At 49.2% G+C, this 19120-nt stretch overlaps 1 protein-coding gene across 7 annotated transcripts in view; it reads right to left on the reverse strand.

Annotated features, from left to right (window-relative positions):
• The window catches only part of LOC142563919 (uncharacterized), a 253141-nt gene that overhangs the window by 95434 nt on the left and 138587 nt on the right, over nt 1-19120 (reverse strand). For all 7 annotated transcript variants that reach the window (XM_075674643.1, XM_075674639.1, XM_075674642.1 and 4 more), the window contains exons 24-26: nt 16293-16326; nt 14857-14947; nt 12966-13027 (exon numbers count right to left, since the gene is read on the reverse strand). In XM_075674643.1, the coding sequence (XP_075530758.1) occupies nt 12966-13027; nt 14857-14947; nt 16293-16326 (187 nt within the window). The remainder of the gene's footprint in view (nt 1-12965; nt 13028-14856; nt 14948-16292; nt 16327-19120) is intronic.

The following is a 19120-nucleotide window of genomic DNA, read 5'->3' on the forward strand; positions in this document are numbered from 1 at the left end:
ATGGGACTCGACGCCAGAGCAAACAAACATGCTGGAACACGTACGCGCGGTGCGAATAAAGGGATACGTGCGAGCAGTGGAAGGCGTCGTCATGGGGTGTGCAACTTGCGAAAAACCACCGGGCCGGGACGAAAACAACTTTCTCCGTGCGAGAACCGAACGTCTCACTAGAGAAAAATAGACAATAAAAATCCAGACGGACGCTTGGACGGGACGATGGGCTTGTTTTCGCATTGCATATAAGATATGCAGCGACCGAGCGATGCGGAAAGGATATGACAATAAAAAATAAATAAATAATAATAAAAAATCGAGTTTTTTTTTTTTTTAAGGAATCAACGTGATGCGCATTGCGAAGCCTGGAATAGCGCGCCAGATAACTAACGGGCCAAACTGGCACCGCATCTTGCACGCAGAAGCTGGTTGCTGGAGCTCGTATTCATGTATGAAAAAATAAAGAAAAAGTAAGCACTGGACGTCAACTGATTGATGAAATAGACGAGTGCACCGATGAGTTGGCCGTCAACTGATCACCCGAGCTGATGTGCAGCGCCCCTTCAATCTATACTTATCGTTTATTTTTCTGTCACGCGCATGCAAACACGACCGTTTCATAGACAGCGCTGGTCCTGTCTATTCCCTTTTTCTCAGTGTCTTCTATAGAGTGTGTAACACGTGCGCAGTACAAGATACGGCGAACGCGTCCACAGGGAGGAGGAGGAGGAAGTGGAATAGAAATGCACGTGGGAAAAAGAAAGCGCATTTATTGCAATGCAGCGCAGCAATGGCTGGCGAAATAGTCGAATACGCAACGCCGTGAATGCCAAGTAGCACATAGGCGTTGGCGACTTCGCGAAAAAAAAAAACGAAACGTAAAAAAAAAGGAAAGTAGACAAAGAAACCAGAAAAAGAAAAGTAGAAAAGTAGAAAAAAGAAAGGTCTGCGGTGGCGCGAGTGCCATGTATGCGTGGCAGCACGCGTTCTACTGCTTGCGTGAAGGAGAAGCGAACGGATAAACCTGCGATGCAAGAAACCGCCTTGCAATGCTCGTGCCTTTTGCCCTTACAAAGTCAATCTGGACACATTGAACTCTGTATTGCGAACTCCACGGCTATTCATTGTACAGCCGATACAAACATATAGCTTCGTAATTGCGTCCGAACGTCGATCGAGACTTTTGTGGCCGGGTGTACATTTTTGTTTCGCTCCTGCGGGAGCATAAAACGCGCCTCTTTGATCGAAGAGAGTCGCGAGGTATGGCCCATGCAATCAGCAGTAAGCGACGCAGCAAACAAGCGTGAGCAGACCACGTGACGCGGTGGCCTGCTGCAAGGCTGCGCCCCTGAAAGCTGTATAACTCCCATGTCGGTTTCCGACTCAAGCGGCACACACACTTGTCAGAACTGGCTTCTCCAATCAATTAGTGACATCACCAGTCACCTTCGTGACGAACAAGCCCGTATAGCAAACATTTGTAATCACGAGCGCGGACCGCCGACACATCATTACGGGGCAGGTTCCCACTGCCGTAAATACGAGAATGCGGCGTCGCCGAGCTTTTGCGTTCGACGACCAGATAAATTAAATTTAATTCCGTGGAGTTCCACGTAAAAATAAAAAAATAAACACGATTTGATTACGAGGAACGTCGTAGCCCATGGTGGGCTCCGGATTAATTTTGACCACTTGGGGGGGGGGGGCGGGGGGGTTAACGTGCATCCAATCCACTGTACGCGAGCGTTTTTTGCATTTTGCCCCCATCAAAATGCGACCGCCGCTGCCGCGACAATTTGATCCCGCGACCTCGCGCTAAACGGCGCAACACACCATAGCCGCTAAGCTACCACGGCGGGTGCGACTGGAGTAATTGGCACTTTCACTGGACGCACAATTAGCGGAATGAAGCAAGGAAAGCGGTGTCGCTGAACTATAACGAGAAACGAATGAATACAGAAACTAACAGGCGACCGGTGGTCGGTTTAGAGTATGACGCATCGCGTGCCAAGGAAACCGAAGTCAAGAGCGACAAAGTGCCAGATGGAGCATAGGTAGTAAGATATGTCATAAGGCTAGCAGGGTTCAAGGTAAGTAGCGGAGCATGCTTCCTGCTACTGGACGAGCGAAAAGCAGAATTGAAGGCTCGTTTCTTTTTTTTTTTTTTTTCTGATAGCATCAACGAAATGCAGCAAGCAGGCAATGAAGCGAGTGAAAGCATGCAACACCTGCTATGCTTAAATGAGATGCAGAAATTATAAGCAAAACGGAAATGAAATGTGGACATCCACTTTGATTTCCATTTTGCATATCATTTTTAAAATTTTATTAAAACGTAATGCTAATTTTCATTACGCTTCCTCTGTCCTCGTTGTCGAGGTTTCCTTCGTTCGGTTTTAACCGGTTACTGATTGTCGCACACGGAGGAATAATGTCAAAAACTGGCACCAGACATCTCACGATGAGTGTCGATGGTAATGCGTTTAGCACTGAATTAGTATAGCCACACAACGTACCGCCACCGTAGAAACGAGTTACGAACAGGGCGTTAACTATACAGTGGGACTCCTTTTTCGCGCTTTACAAGACCACTCGGCGCCACCTAGCGTCGCCGCCGCGAAGCCTGCACGCGTGGTCGCCGAAAATGCGTGGCGCGTCGGTGCGTGCTAACGTCCTGCGGCAACCATGCTTCTCTCTCGCGTTTATTTCAGGACACGCTGCTTCACCTGGCGACACAAGCGAGAAGTACGCGCGTGGTTTCCGAGACGAGAAGCGTAGGGCTCCGGCGCCTACGAACGGCGAGAATTGCTACCTCGCATGCCGCACACTAAGCGACCCGCACCAAATGACCAAACAACAAATGCAAGTCACTGTAAATACAGACACATTCGCAGCAGGATGAGCTCGTTAAACTAGTAGCGTTCCACGGCTGTGAAGCCTATCATTTCAACGCGCGTTTGTCGATGGATAGGTAGTTCACTGTTGGCTATGGGATATTGCCGTAGTAGCGGGCTCGAACCCACGACCTTCGAACCGACGAGCTCGTACCCAGCAGCACAGCGCTATATGCAACGAGCCTCCGCTGCCATCGTTTCGAAATCGGATGGACTCGCGTGGCGGAGGCCAGGATCTCCTGGAGATCCTGGCCTGCCTTCGTACGGTGACATAGAGACTTCAAAAATGAAGATTCTGCGGTTTCACGTGCCAAAACCACGATCTCACGCCTCGTAATCAGCATCAATCCCCATCATCATCATCCGAAGACACTGCGTGTGCGTGTATACACGAACTGTTCTTGCACTGCGCCCGAATAGGAATGTGGCCGGAATCGAAGACGCGACCTTGCGGTCAGCAGCGCATGGCCACAACCGCTTATAGCTACACCGCTCGGCGGGTCGGTTGAGACTTAAATCGACCGAATAACATGTAGCGAAAATAAGCAGCAGCGAACGCGCAGTATAGGTGCGCTTTCAAACATCTCGAAAAGAAAGAAAATGACAGTCGAGGCAAGACTGCGGGTACGCCAGCAACATCCGCGCTAGCAATCGCGCAACAGTGAGAACTGCAGACCGCCACGTTCTATACCTAAGTGGGAAAATGGGCCCTTCGGTGCATACGTTCCCACAAGCGGATCCGAAAGCGGTGCGGTTGCCAATGCGGCTTCGCTGCAAGTTCCCACGCTTTGCGGTCGGAAGAGTTGGCTATAGCGGCACTCGCAGCAAGGAGTTAGCAAAGAGCGGTAATGGCGAATAAACGAGACAACGAACGAAGAAGAAAGACCATAGCCGCAGCTACAGCCGAGAAGCGGCCTCCGCGGCGCTTGTATTGTCCCATGCATGTGGAATGGTTTGCAGAGGGTGTCGGGTATATAAGCGTTGCCTTGGGCTGCGCTTGCATTTGGCGCGGCCACTGGCCAGCCGCGTCCGCAATGACCAGAAACCGACGGCCCCTTCAACTAGCAGTTATCGAACTGGGGTGCAAAAGAGAAATTAAGAGGAGATTTAGCGGTGAATGCGACAGGAATGCGTTATATAACATTACGCCGCACCTCCTTGAGGTTCCATATCGATGATTGAAACCGCGTTGACCACGTCGATAAGTGTTGCCAGGACCTCACTCGACACATGCACGTCTGCACGTCCTGCTTCTTCGAGGAGCGAAGTGCAGCTGACCGTGGACCGGAGTAAGCCATAGCCAGTTGCACTGAACACACACACACACACACTATATATATATATATATATATATATATATAATATATATATATATATATATATATATATATATATATAAACCTTTCAGGTATACAGCCAACCTTGCTACTCGAACGTCGGGCACAAACTCACCGTGCACTCAGAGCTTCACCACCAGGGCGGCGCGACGGTCGCGCGCGTTAAGAAGCGATGGCGACCTTACGAGGACATAGTCACTCCATCGCACCAGAAGGCAGCACAGTCGAAGACACTTCGTTCGAGCACAAGCAACCGGGAACGCGATATGAAGTCACCACACACACGCACACGAGCTCCCTATCTCGAGAGAGAGTTCGGTTTCGCACCGAGCCTTCGCACTTCCGTACATCCGAGAATCAACCGCAGACCACGTGCGGACAAAAGGAACTTCCCGAACGCGCCGACAATACGCAGTTCCTCAGGCGCGCACAAGGGGGGGGGGGGAGGGGGGGTTCAAAAGAGCCAGCCGCGGCAGTAACGGTTAAAAAGGTTACACACACGATGGCTTTCTTTCGGCGAGACAGGCGGCGAGATCAAAGAGGCTTCGCGCGCCGTAAAAGCGCGCACATACAATTTTTTCTTTCCGACACGCAAAGCACAACTTGGTGAATCCAAGAAGTCCGCGCCTATATGTATACACACACAAACACACACCCGCAGTCTTAGCGAGGAGTCGACGCGCTCGTCCGAATAACGCGAAAGGATCCAGCGAGAGGGATCGTGACGGAAGCGTTCGTCGTGAGCGAATGCACACATGCACGCGCGCGTACGCACAAACGCGGACGCGCTATACGGCGCGTCAAAAAGAGGCCCGGAGACGCGAAAAGCAGCGCCGCACAGCGACGATTTTCCGACTGCCTCTACGCAGTCCGTTGCTGCTGTTGCTGCCGTTGCAGCGAAAAAAGAAAGGGGGGTGGGGGGGGGCGCGGAAATTCCCGGGCGTTTGCCCATGCAGTTCATACAGACGAATAAATACGCGCCCAAGCAGCGATAGGTTGTTCACTGGCGTACACCTCCTGCCACGCGTGAAATCGAGAAACGCCTTCGGCAGGGACCCGTAACGTCTCCGGAGGAAGGAGGGGGGGGGGGGGGGTCGAGTGGGTGTAACGGCGATATCGAAGCAACTATAGAAGGATAAGAACGCGGCGACGCAGAGGTAATGCGCCGTGTGTACATAGCCGCCGGCGATGTGAGCGACGGATAGGGAGGTCACGAGCGCACGAGGAGGAGAGGGCATAAAAGCACAAGTGGTACGGTACATACAGGCGACCTGTAATTGATGCCCAGCGCATTAAGCGAAAGCCATGGGCCATGGAACGATATATACCTGCACTGCCTGCGGGGGGGGGGGGGGGGGCAGTGCAGAGAGACTACATTTAGAGGGGCCTGGCCCGCCGCCATGAGTCTGGTGTGCGCGTATAAGTGCGCATGTTTAAGCCTGCGCGTAAAGTTGGCGTCAAAAATTTAGAGGCTGCAGATATCGAGGCGGGGGGAGGGCGAGGATGTTGCGATACTCCGCGCTTTCTTTCCCCCTTTTTGGCTGCAGCCAATAAAGCAGTACACGGCTGTGTCGGTAGCACGTGCTATTACGCATTGCAGGTCTAAATTATTACAGGCAGGCTGCAGAAACGTTCACGTTGTTCCTATGGATATCGTGGCCCGTTAACTTCTGACGCCAACTGTGCATGCGCAAAAATTGTGTGTGTGTGTGTGTGTGCTACAGCGTATATTCGCTAGCTGTACGCGCGTTCCAGTTACAGCGCATTCGGAAAGAGAGAAAAATGAAAATAAAAATGCAGAATCGAGCGCGCGTATTGTACCTCGGGCACACGTAGCCGAACGATTACGTATACTGTGGCCAACTGATGCGCCAAGCACGATTTACAGGACGTGGATCGAACCCGCGACCTCGCTCCGGCAGCGCTGAGCCACTGCCACACGCTCTGACGTCGCGAACGGCACGTGCTTCCAAGCGTCGCAGGCGTGCTTCGTGCACACGTCACCCTGTCACGCGCACAACGCGCCGGCGTTGACGCAAGCGTTCCCGCTTAATTCGGTCACCGCCACCGACAAACACCGTATGGCGCGATGCGTTTAAGGACCGCAACTGCATAAAAAACGCGTCGCAGTTCCTCCCGCGCGAAGCGCAATCGCGCGCTACCAACGCCAATGCATCGAACCTGTGAAGTCTCGCGAAAGGGGGGGGGGGGGGGCGTGCTATGCCGTTGGCGATGCATACATAGCAGCCGCGATCTCGACGCTATAAAAAAAAAAATGCTACGGATTGCGCATGCGCGAAGCCGCACCGGCGCTTTCCTTCGTAATAACGGAAACGCGCACCGGAGGTCGCAGCAACGGTTTCAGCACGACGGGCTCTTCACCCCCTCCCCCCCCCCCCCACGCCCCGCCTCGCCCACTTTCCTCGCACCGTGACACTCACGAGAGGTGGGGAGAGTGGTTTTAATCAAAGCTCCACGGTCACCCTCCACAACCGATCAACGTGACACGTATTTACGTCGCCGGGACAACCAACAACCAAGCCTTCCCCTCCCTGCCCCCCCCCCCTCCCACCCCCGATTCCGGCCACTTGCAGTATATCGCGCGCTCGCCTCCGGATAACTTTTTTCTGCAGAGCGACGAGAAAGCCACTTACCCCGCTCAGATCCACGGCGACCTGGTAGCGCACCCTGCTCTGCTTGCGGCGCGCCATGGTCGGGAAGGGTAACGAGTGAACGCCGGAGGGCGACGGCGGCGGCGGCTGTCACCCGGCTTCGCCGCTTCTTCCAATCTCGGCGGGGCGAGGTGCCGCAAACGGACGCGTTGCGCTGCCGCTTTAATGCGGCCTCACACCGTCGTGAAGCGGATGTGATTTGACGGGAGCGGACCGGACAGAAACGAAACACCTCGGGTGTTGCAAACGAATAAAAGAAAATATTGAGAGAGGGAGAGAGGGGAGAGTAAGGGTAATGATCAGTGGGCACACGCACTACGGAGAGGAAGAAAAGAGAAAGGAACGACGCGGCAGGTTCGACGGTGGCTGAGGCGACGACGCTTTCATCGCTGAACCGGGAGCAGCGGAGACCGGCGCTTGCATGCCGAGTGACTGCCAAGGGCGAGAGAGGATGCGTGTTTTCTGTTTTAATTCCGTGTTTTTTTTTTTTTACTTTAAAGTTCGCTTATCAAACGCCGCGTCTCTCGTGCGTGAGGGCACGCCGCTGTCCGCAAACATATTAGAACGCCTACCCGTCACCAGTGCAGCGGCGGGGGTCGTTCCTTTGGCTGGTGGCCACCGGACGATGCATGCGTACAACTTGCGTGCACTGCGGCCAAGCTTAGAGCACGCGCAAACCAGTCAGTAACGACAGCCGACTACGTGTTCGAAACGGTGCACGAGGTCTCGCCCAATGTGCGCCACCGATCCTTACGTGGCGTTCCCAATCAGCGTCGTGATAAAGGCGGACGATGGAAGAGCCCTTCTGGTTCTGCTTTCTGGTTGGCTGACGCCTTAGCCGCGGATGTCGCTGCACTGTACGGAATTAGTAAGACGGTCGGCTTGTTTTGCAGTGTTGCAATGTCGCGCCGCCACTGTTGCTGCTGCTGCCGCTGCAGTGGAGCGCAATCGACTACGTCTGGCCAGTCTCGCCACTTCCGTGCAGTGCAGCCAAAGCTACGGATCGCGTCAGCCAACGAGAAAAGAGAACCAGAAAGGCTCCTCCTCCTCTGATTGGCCACCGGGGCGACGCCGACCGAATGACGGGCAGCCTTTCACGGAAGGATTAGTGCCATACAATGGGCGATACCGCGTCCGTCCCGTTCTACGCAACACGCGGGCGGCTGATTGGCTGACGCGAGCCCTGCACAGCCCTCGCTGCCGTGCTGCACGGATGTTCGCGAGACGGAGTTGATGTTACATTGCAGCTTCTTGAAGAAGTTCGAGGTCGCGGTCGTCCAGCCGTCGCGCCGGCGTCGCGGCACGGGCAGTGAACGCGAGCGTGACCGCGATGGCGGCGATATCGACGCAAAACGAACTATGGCAGTCCCGCAGGCGCCGAAGCGAACGTCCAAAAGCGCTGGTAGGTTTCATGCGCGCCTGATATGCAGTCGAGCTCTGTTAATGTGACAAACGTAAACAAACGACTGCCGACGACCGACGCCGGAAACGCGCGTGACTTGAAGGCGAAAGTCGGACTAATCGACACGCGCAGAATTCTGTTGAGACGCACCGTCTCGGGTGCGAGATGTGCAAATAAGGATTTGGCCACTGTGTGTCGTAGGCCTCGCCCATGCGACTGTTCGTCGGCGATGGTTACGAAACAAACAGCCACCCGCAGGTAGTGTCCATCTTCCAGAAGCGTTGGGATTCAAAGAAGACGGAATAATTAACTGGTCAGCAGTCGAGATAAGTAATAGACGGTTAGTGCGTCAGTAGAAAAAAAAAAGTAAAGCAGGGAAGAGATTGGCAGTGTCGGATTCATTGCAAGCGTAGGTGTATAGTACGGTATAGTGATAGAGGTTTTAAATACGAACGTTACGATCAAGATCGGATAGGTAGAACGCTAAACAGCAATAGACGTAGAAAAACTTGATTAAATCAAGCAGACTAGGTGACCATTTGTTCCCGTCCCGCTTCAAAGGGGACACCCGTAAGCAGCGGCAAGGGCGGCGGAGTAGCGGGTATCAATTGTTTCCATCCTGCAGACTAATGCTCTACACTTACACATAAAGGACCTTCGGTTCGCGAGAGCTCGTCACTCTCTTAAAAGAGCTAAAGAAATGATCCATTAATAAGTGACATTGTGAATCCATGTGGTTTCCACGTAACGGAAAATGACACGGACCAAACTGAGCGAATGCGAACAGTGCCGAGCATAGGATGCAAGAAGCGTTCAAGTACAACCAAAGAATCCAGCTGCAAGTAGGCCTCAAGGGAAGTACGTAAACAAAATGCACAAACAATGGCTGTCGCACATTTCTCTTCCTAGCTAGCTTGCGAACTTGGGCTCACTTGCTGACTTGCCACCCTCTCCCATCTGCGCCTGTGCATACCCCGTCGTCGGGAGAGAAACCGCGCCACTTTCACGACACAAAGGGCACAGTCGAGGTTCAAGTGCAGAAGTTGGTTCAGCATGCTTGTTTCCAACAGGGTTGCGTCATTTTTTTAGTACAGCCGAAACTAAATATATCGAACACAAACATAACGAATCATGGGATATAAAGAACGCAAAATTCCATTCGTCATGTTAGAATTGATTGGAGTACTCCCCTATAACGAAATCGAAAATGCTGGATCCAAAATGGTTCCGGTTAAAGTGAAGGCAATTCTTTTTGTTTGGACGTGCCTCAAAACATATGTTCTGACAGCAAAAGCTCTGTAATACAGTCGCCGACCAGCTTTCCACACACGAATTTTCAGACCTGCGCGATTATTCGGACTACCCTGCGGCATCGCCATATACACCAAGGCAATAAGCAAAACTTTGGGCAGCGCTGACATGGTGGCCTTGAACAAGGTTGCCGCTATGTCGGCTAGGCATAAAACCGCAGCTTTGGTTGCAGACTCAAAGACGCGGAGCTGATTAGCCTTAGCAGCCTGAACAGTGCGGCCGGCGGAATGGCTGCCCATAAGCCGTCGCTGGAAGCTCTCCATCAATACATTTGCACTCGTAGGGTCGAGCGTAAGGTTGCGCACACCCTCGACCGATGGACTTATAGTAGCAGAGTGCAGATCCACGTGCGGTCCCCTCCATATGCGAAAAGTCTGTCGGCGGCACAAGGGCTTGGTCGTACCGCCGTCAGCAAGTCAACGCACTGATCCCGCGCAACCGATCACACAGTTTCGTCTTCGCAGTGGCGCTAAGTGCATGTATGTAATGTATCGTTGATCCCATGTGTTGTATCGGCATGACATGATGCCGACAGGCCATCAGGAGACCCTTTGCTGGCCTGTCGGAGGGACCCCGCTTGCGTTTCTTTCGCATAGATCCGATCGTGATCTTTTCCCCGCCGATATACATGTGTAACTTATAATGAATATCGGATATAACGAAGCTATTTTCGTGACCGATGAAACTGTGGTATAACGTGGTCTGACTGTATAGGGCCCATCCTATCGTAGAAATTACAACGGTCATAGTGAGAGTAATCCTAATCGGAATTGTAGGTAACGAATCGCATGTAATTCCTTATTCAAAATTATTGACATTTTTTCTGGTTTTCTAATTGTTAGATTACTTTGTCACTAGGTAACCGACTGGAATTAAGTTACCTTTTTAAGTAACCAAACACATGCAACCATCATACCTTTCTGGTGAAACAGCGCACGGACACAGTGAAGACACACAAGAAAAGACGACACTCGCTGCACTCGGAAGTATTTTATTTCAGAACACATACTTCATATTTATATACCTGCGCACCCTCAAGTGTCAAAGAAAATCAAGGCAAGATTGAAGGCATTTTTTAAAAAATCATTTGCCCGCGCATACTCGGGCGTCAAAGATATGGCACCTATCTATCATGGTGAGCAATCCTATCTTGTTTGTTGCACCCCCAACAAACATTTTTATTACAAATTTTTTTTTCTTTTCTTTTAGTGTACTTCCAAAAAGGCACCAAAAGAAAGCACTAAAAAGTACACTAAAAGAAAAGAAAGAAAATGAAAACAATGTGTAATAAAAATTTCTGTTGTGGTTGCAACAAATATGATAGGATTGCACACCATGATAGATAGGTGCCATATCTCTGACGCCCGAGTATGCACGAGCAAACAATTTTTTTAAAAATGCCCTCAATCTTGCCTTGATTTTCTTCGACGCCTGAGGGTGCGCAGGCATATAAATATGAAGTATGTGTTCTGAAGTAAAATGGTTGCGAGTGCAGCGAGTGTTGTCTTTTCTTGTGTGTCTTCACTGTGTCCGTGTCAGTGTGCAGCTTCACCAGAAAGGTATGATGATTAATCACCAACTAGCCCAACTTTCCACATTACTGAACTACATGTAACCAGTTTCTTTATTGATTAGACAAGCTGAGACAAATGACACAGCTTTCAGCACTTGAATTTGCTGTCACCTACAGTAGAACAACCACGATCATGCTACACAGCAGCCTCATAGATGCCCATAGACAGGCAAACCTCAACACTGAACATTCATCTGAACATTCCAAAAGACACCACTTTCGACTCAATAGCAGTAGCGGCTTCAGACGGTGCCAGTGAATCAGCTAAGGATTATTCTTTTTCAGCTTTTCATTAGGACTGCAGGGAGCTTTCACGAGCACACTGCAAATGCATGAACTTCGCAAATGATTTGCAAGTGTGCGAGATTCAGTGTCAGGGTGCTGCAAAATTAGTAGGCGTCATCTCGGCTGCGAAGCTACATTCAAGAACAATATGATAGATTATGTGGAAGCAAACGGGTGCATTGCAGCTTTCTATGATTTGGTTTCTGTGAACCGAAAGCGAAATGGCGCCACAACGTTGCGTGCAACTGCTAACTTTCACCGAAAACTTCATTCGGTGACTGCTACGCTGTTCACACTAATACATGAAGACACCACAATCGAATTGATTCACAAGCATCGTGCACAAGGACCACTATCAGCTGTGGCAAATCGGCGGTGCAGAAAAGAAGTTTCGTAGGCCACTTGCAGTCTGTGATAATGACACAAAAAACCTGAAGCTTCTATTGACAGGCGCCAGACCAAAACGAGTGAATGGCCAGCAGTCAAGCCAGCACGCCTACAGTCAGCTGCAATGATAGTCGAGTACACCTTGGGTTCCCAGTACGTGCTACCCGATGCCCGATGACTGTTGTCCATTCGAGGCATGCACATAGCCGATTACGTGCTGTAGGATGTCATAAATGACTAACAGCCATTCCCCAACGAGAATCCTAACTGTTAACATTCAGCTTTCGTCTCTAACCACAAATGACTGTACTGATCAAAGGAAGTGTGTTCTATAGTTAACTGCAATGAGGAATTTTTTTTTTTTGCCAGTTTTATTCCCCTCAAAGCCAGGGGTCAACCTATATTATGCATCGTCCTGTATTTCGGTAACACCAAACACCCGCTCTTGAGCACATTCAGGCTTGCGTGCAAAAAATAGTGTAGTTGATTACTTTGAGTAAGGCCCTTGTATATATGTACATGCGTCTGTTCATCAGATACAGCACCCTTGTATGTCACAGTAGCAGATGTGATGCATCGACATATGCATCACAGGATACCTTTAAAGGCCAGCTTATCATTTCTATTAGGCACAAATACATAACAAAAAGACATCATAACATTCATCACTCCACAATCTAAAGTAAACATAGCCTTAGTTGAACGTCTACAAGATATATGAAACTAGTGGTAATTACAAGCTGCTTTCCTGCAATCAAGACAGTGTTTAAAATACATACACATTGATTGTGCAACGTAAGAGAAATTAAATTCTGGGGTTTTAGGGGCCAGAACCATGCCCTGATGGAGAACTGTAGTAGCGGGGAACGCTGGACTAATTTTGACCACCTGCGATTCTTTAATGTGCATCTAAATACAGAAAGTACAGAAGCGTTCTTACATTTCGCCCTCCATCACAATGCAGCTGCTGCGGCCGGGATTTAACCGACGACCTTTGACCTCAGCAGCGTAATGCCATAGCCACTAAACTACCGTGGCAGGTAATCAGGCATATTGCTTGGCATCCCTAGATCAAACCCATAGAAAGGAGGACTGAAGTCCAACACATACCTGTGGAGAGCCCGTGGAGCCATCCGGCTGATCCAAGTCCATGGCCACACTGCGTCCCACCTCTGAAAAACAAAAGTGCTGACTTTGTATCAAGGATGCTATATGAACATTGTGTCGAGTTCTGTAGGGCAAACCACTCTCCAAGACAATCCTACCAAAAGCTGTCTTACAGACAGCACTAAACCATTCACATTAAAAACAAAATAATAATCGACTCACGGCAACCCACGGTCAAGTACTATGACGAAAGCTCACGTTTCACTGCAACACCCCAGGTATATTACTTTCAAAAACCACTGTATAAATTATTTCTCTCCTACAAACAATACAGTGCCTCAGCAATCGCAGCTCTTTGGCAACCCTTTTTATATCTTGTCACAGTTCATCTACACCGAATCTACTCTATGCACCCCAGTGGTAACCCCTGATGACACTCGGGTTCGTCAGAGTGATGCTTTCGATGTGCTCTAATACGTTCTCTTCTTAAGAGTACAGTGCACTTCCACTTTCTGAGCATCGGAGAACTGATGTGAAGGGCCTATCTCAGGCCCCCTTCATTTCTATTTAAACACGGACATCGCTGTTTTGCTACTGCCCCTTAGACAGGAGCACATTATGAGATACACAATCATCAGTACAGTGAAACCTCGTTAAACCGTAGTTGGCCGGAGCTCGGAAAAAAAAAGTACGTAATGGATGGTAGTACTGCTTAACCAAAATAGCATGAGATCACCCACTTACCTGTAAAAAACGGAAGAGAGAGTGTGATGAAAGGGGAAAAACATGCAGTATTTATTTACTTCGCGCGACAAAAGTGTTATTTTCGTTTAATGCTGCAGCGGCCTAGCAGCAATGACAGCGGCCTCAAACTTACTGGAGCTACGAGCCAGCTTTTCAACCAGCCCCCCATCTCCTCAGCAAACACTCGCATTGCAGATTCCTCGTTACTGTTGCATATTCTCCGTGCGCGGGCGCGGTAGCTTTGCAGAAGTTGAGGGGCACCTATTCATTGCGGAGTGCTGTTCTCGTTGCGACGATTGCATCCTTGAGGCTGACGTAACGCGCAGCTCCTGCCACTGTCGGGCCTGAATGGCCTGCGCTGTCACTTTCTGTGTAATCCTTATCACTGTCACTAGGCGACACTTCGCAAAACAGAGGCAACGATAGCAAAAAGTCTAACCTCGCAGCCAACATCTCTTCGCGGTCACAGCAGCGCTGCTGAGCAACTTCTTCACATTCCAAATGCCACACACCATAGTCAACAGTAGACCTATGTCGCATGCCAGCGCAGACTTCTTCGTGTCACATTCGACAGCACGAACAATGTCTAATTTTTCTTATATGCTGAGCACCCAGCGTCTTTTTTATCCGAGCTTCGGCATGATGCGAGTCCTCGCTTACAAGACACCACAATGCTCTCTGGGACAGCACCGAAATGATGTTGATGATGTGGCTTCACCCGCAAACGCACAGGGCACTTGAAGGCCGTTGTTCAGATCTCTGAGGCTTGTTGTTCTGCCAGGCCGCCCGATGGAGATGAAGCACCGTCATGTTTGCGCGACGAAAAGTGGAAACAGTACATGTTAACCGATACGTACGCAATAAGCTGGTACGGTTTATGCGGATACAAAACGCATTATGTTCAATGGCCGCTGAGTCGGGGATTCGCCTTTACTACATTTAACACGAAACTACTATTTAAGAGGGTACTGGTTAACGAGATTTTACTGTATTCTGAAAGCTTTCCCACTGGCAGAACCTTACATTCTACACCGAATGTCACCAAATGGGCAATGGAGAAAACAAGAACCTCACATTGTTCAGCAGTTATCCCAGGCAAATGGGACTCTGTTATTGCAGGCAAGCTTCCTTTCTTCTTTTTTTTACTCACCAAGTAGGCATTTCCTGAAGGCTGCCTTCCGGGTCTGTGGATCGGGTTCTCTTCGCTGCGCATCGAAGTCTTCGAATATCAGCTTTGGCACCTGGGCAGTAATTACGAACGAAAATATTTACAAAAAACTTCCTTCTTTCATCTTTGTGGCTTGTCATTCTTTGACATCCTAAGCCATCTCTTTTCCTTCTTTCTATTTTCCACTTCTATGTTATCTCCTCTATCCAGATGAACAGGCAGTTCTTGTACCCCTTCTGGTGGCAGCTACCGGCCTGTTTTTCTTTACCATAGCTGTTTGTATGCCTTAAAACATAATCATAATAACAATAACATTATTCAGAAGAGGAATCTCCCACAAGCATATAAGCTACTTTAGTGAAAATTGTAACCTCCGAGCAGCTCCAGTCATTTTAAACACAAATTGTTGAAGACTGTCCCCACTAAAGATACCTTTGTTTTGCGTTGATTTGGTTTGTTGATTCTTCGTATCATCAAGAGGAAACAGATTAAACAGATACTATTGCCTGAAAAAGGTCCAGGCCTCTTACACGGTATGATGTTCGTAATACAAGCATGTTCACAGTACTTAAAAGAAACATAAATAACAATTCGATTTAATTTTGTCAAAAGCACTTCACAACATAAGATACAACACAGAGTTACAGTACAAGATCACCCATTCAGTTTCGCGTGGTAATGCACCATATATCTTGGTTACAAAGAATGTCTGTACCTTTCCTAATCTCATGTACTCAAACAAAAAATTCAGCAGAATCTGTCTCAGGATGAGTCTGCAGTAATGCGTTTAGAACTAAATAGATATAGCAACACAATGTAATGCGACCTTCGATACGAGTTATGTATGGGACTGCAGCGGGACTTTCGAATTTCCCTAAGAACACTCGGCGCACCATGCAACCTTAAGATTGTGGGCTAAACGAGGATAAGATAAAAGTGGTAGCCAACGTTTCGACAAGTAGACTTGCTCTGAAAAAGACAAGTCCACTTGTTGAATCGTTGGCTCCCACTTTTACCTTGTTCCTGTTATGCTCATCGTCTTGAATTTGCATCTCCCACCTTCCTGTGTTTTCCCTGGATTGATACCAACTTAGTAAGACACCTTTTACTGCACAACGCCCCAAATGCAAGAGCAAAACAATGAAACTCTTGATGTCACAAAGACATATTGATGATGCACATTCCATGCAAGATTCAAAATTTAGAAGTTTGGCCTTAATTTTTCTTTTAGTAATGAACCTCTCACTGTGAAATCAACGAAAATAGAATTTTGAATGAATAGTTTCTCAGTATGAACCGATTTAATGCTTCTCCTTAGTGGTCTAACATTTAAATGCTTTATGGACAGAGAACTGTGCCATACTAGTGGAAATTCAGCACAACAGAGCATGCTGCTATGAGACGGGAATCACACTTACCGGTGGTTTGGCACTGCCACTGTCAACTGTACAACTGAAAGGAACAAAAAAAAAAAAGGTATGCTGCATTTCAGCTAACAACTATGATAGCATTTAGGATGGACATCAAGGTACCACAGAGAGCAGTCACAAAACTTTGAGTCATGCGAGTTTTGAAAATACCCGTTGTGTCAGTCACAGCTGTCTCGAATTATTGACAAGAGGGAATTCGAGACAATAATTACTTTTTGCAGGGCAAGATTCGCAGCAAGGGCAGACAAAACAAAACTCCCTTAGCAGCCTAATGAAACATTTTCTAATCAACTTTTTATTTATCAGTGTTAGCTCACCAATGCAAACTGGGCGTTCGTAGCAAATGGCAAACGCGCAACAAATCTGTTTTTGACACCAATCAAAAGCCCTTATTTAAGGCGCACTGGCACAAAGAGTTCAGTCTCACTTTCAGGGCGAAAGAAAAACCGAATGCGCCAGCAGCACGCATAAGCATGCCGTGACGCTCTGTCCCATGGTGATGTGACTGGATCACATTGTGTCACATGGTGACGTGACTGGATATGTGACCTACCGTGGCATGCTAGCTACAACACCGAGCTTATGCACAGGAGGTGGTCTTGGGTGGTAGCCTGTGACTGGTTTGTGCTTGTCACAAGAAAAAAAATTACCGACGATTACGTTACTTCCTAATGCGAAATTTGAGCGCAGCAAATAAGCTGTTTCACCTTTTCGATAGATTGAGGCAAAGAAATCGAGCAACACATGTATGCGCTATCACAGAATTTTTTTTTTATTTTTCACACGTATTCCTTTAACAAAGACTCCACTAACAGTTCTTGACAGTCATGAAGGAAACTTTGTGGTCGGAGAAATAGACTGATATATGTTCGACTTGGTACACCAATGCTTGATTCTCAAAGACGAGATCTATACAAGTGCCTCGCGAGGTTGTCACAGCCGTGGGACGCGTTACGAGCGAGAGGAACGGGATGTTCTCCCGCATAAGTGTTAGGAAATTGCTGTTTGTCTTTATGTCAAGCCGCCACCGATCTGGCTCTCTGATTGCCACCGCACAGGGCGAACGGCAGCGGCAATTTCGGCTCGGGCGGTGCACATATACAGATCCGCCGCCACCGATCTGGCTCTCTGATTGCCACCGCACAGGGGTTGCATTGGAGGAGGAGCGAAGAAAGGAATTAAGTTCGAGCCGGCGCTTTGACAACCGGAGACTCGCAGGAAGAGGGGGGAGGCGTGTACACCCAGCGGCAAACGATGGGGGCAGAAGCGCGCGCAGCAAGCGGACAACACGATAAAGGGAGGAGGGAAGAGATAGCAGCGACTGACTGATGCAACTGAAGAGCACCCTATCCGCCACACAAGAACAGGGGGGGGGGGGGGGGGCGGGGACCCTTTCCTCCTCTTTCTGCATGGCGGCGACGGTGTTCTATGCAGTCACGTTATCTTGACTTTCTAGCGGCGACAGCGGCATCCAGCGGTATCAGTCGGTCGCTGCTAGCGCTGGGGGGATGAAAGGGGGGCGGAGCTGGTTACGAGGCCGACGACAACGCCGACGACGACGCGAAACCCAGGAACGGACGCCAAAGAGCTGTGCTCTAAAATGGAAACAAAGTCACAGGTGCTGGTCAAGAGTGGGGTTCAATGGCTGTACATGGAGGTCCTATTTTTTTCAGCCAACAGCATTTAGTTGTTGTAAGGTCTCCTTGCTTATGTTTCGGGGCATGGTTATGCACACTCCCAACGCACTCAGCTTTAGTTTCGCACTGAAAATGAGTCAAAACTGATCGTCCCAGCATGCCTTAAAGGGAAGCTGAAACACTTTTCGAAAAAAATGAGTTCTCTGCGGCATTCTACAGTTTTGAGTCTTCTGAACACGAATATCTGGTTCAAAAAGGGCGGAAACAAACGCAAGCGGCTGTTTTTCCAAGAAAACGCGCACTAGCGCCTCAGGGCATCGCGCGAACGCCGCTGTTGCGCGTGATTGGTCGGGGCCGCTGTGACGTCGTTGGCGGTAGTCGCCGGTCGGCGCCGCTGCATGTCTCCGTTTCAATGCGTAGCACCATTCCTTTCTCTCTGGTAGCACGCGGTTCTGCTGTTCTGGCTTCATAGCCGAGTTGCAAGATGGAACGTTCTCGCTGTCTCCGACAGCTTGTATTGTCCCCGTACATGTTTGAACCCACAGCCGATACGGAAAACGATGGCGGCAACAGAGTCAACGACGATATTGAGTGTGCCAACAGCGAGAGCGATGTGTGCACCTTCTCGCGCGCTGGAAATCTTAGCTCGTACGTATGTTTTTTTGTTTTTTTTTTTCATGTAGCTGCACGTTGCAATGACGGGAAAAAAATGCGCTAAAGTGTAACTGGGAACATGCTGCTGGAAGAATGCCGAAGCACTAACTTCTCATTAGATTTACACGGGTGCAATTCCGCGATGTCAAGCACCTTGCCGCTGCTTGTCTAAAGTCCCGTGGTTTTTTCAGCGTTGATACACGATCGCGAACATAAGTGCCGCGTTTCAAAGCGCGCACATGCAGTGCTGTGAGGTACAGTCATGGAAGTTTCTTATCATACACATCCAGAGACGACCAGAGGTATTATATGTGCAGTATTCATACTATGGTTCGACGACTTTGCGAGTGTGGCTCGATCAAGAATCGGTATGCGTGCTCCATGCTAGTGTTGACATAAAGATATTAGGCAGTTTTAGCACCACCGTGTGGTAAACACGATAACTGAACCGTACGTCGAATGTCACTAGGCAAGCCTACACTCCATTTGATACCTCAGGTGCATCGCTGTGGAAGCTACGCTCGA

The sequence above is a fragment of the Dermacentor variabilis genome, chromosome 11 (genome assembly GCF_050947875.1).
Source record: "Dermacentor variabilis isolate Ectoservices chromosome 11, ASM5094787v1, whole genome shotgun sequence".
In the NCBI taxonomy this organism is placed as follows: Eukaryota; Metazoa; Arthropoda; class Arachnida; order Ixodida; family Ixodidae; genus Dermacentor; species Dermacentor variabilis.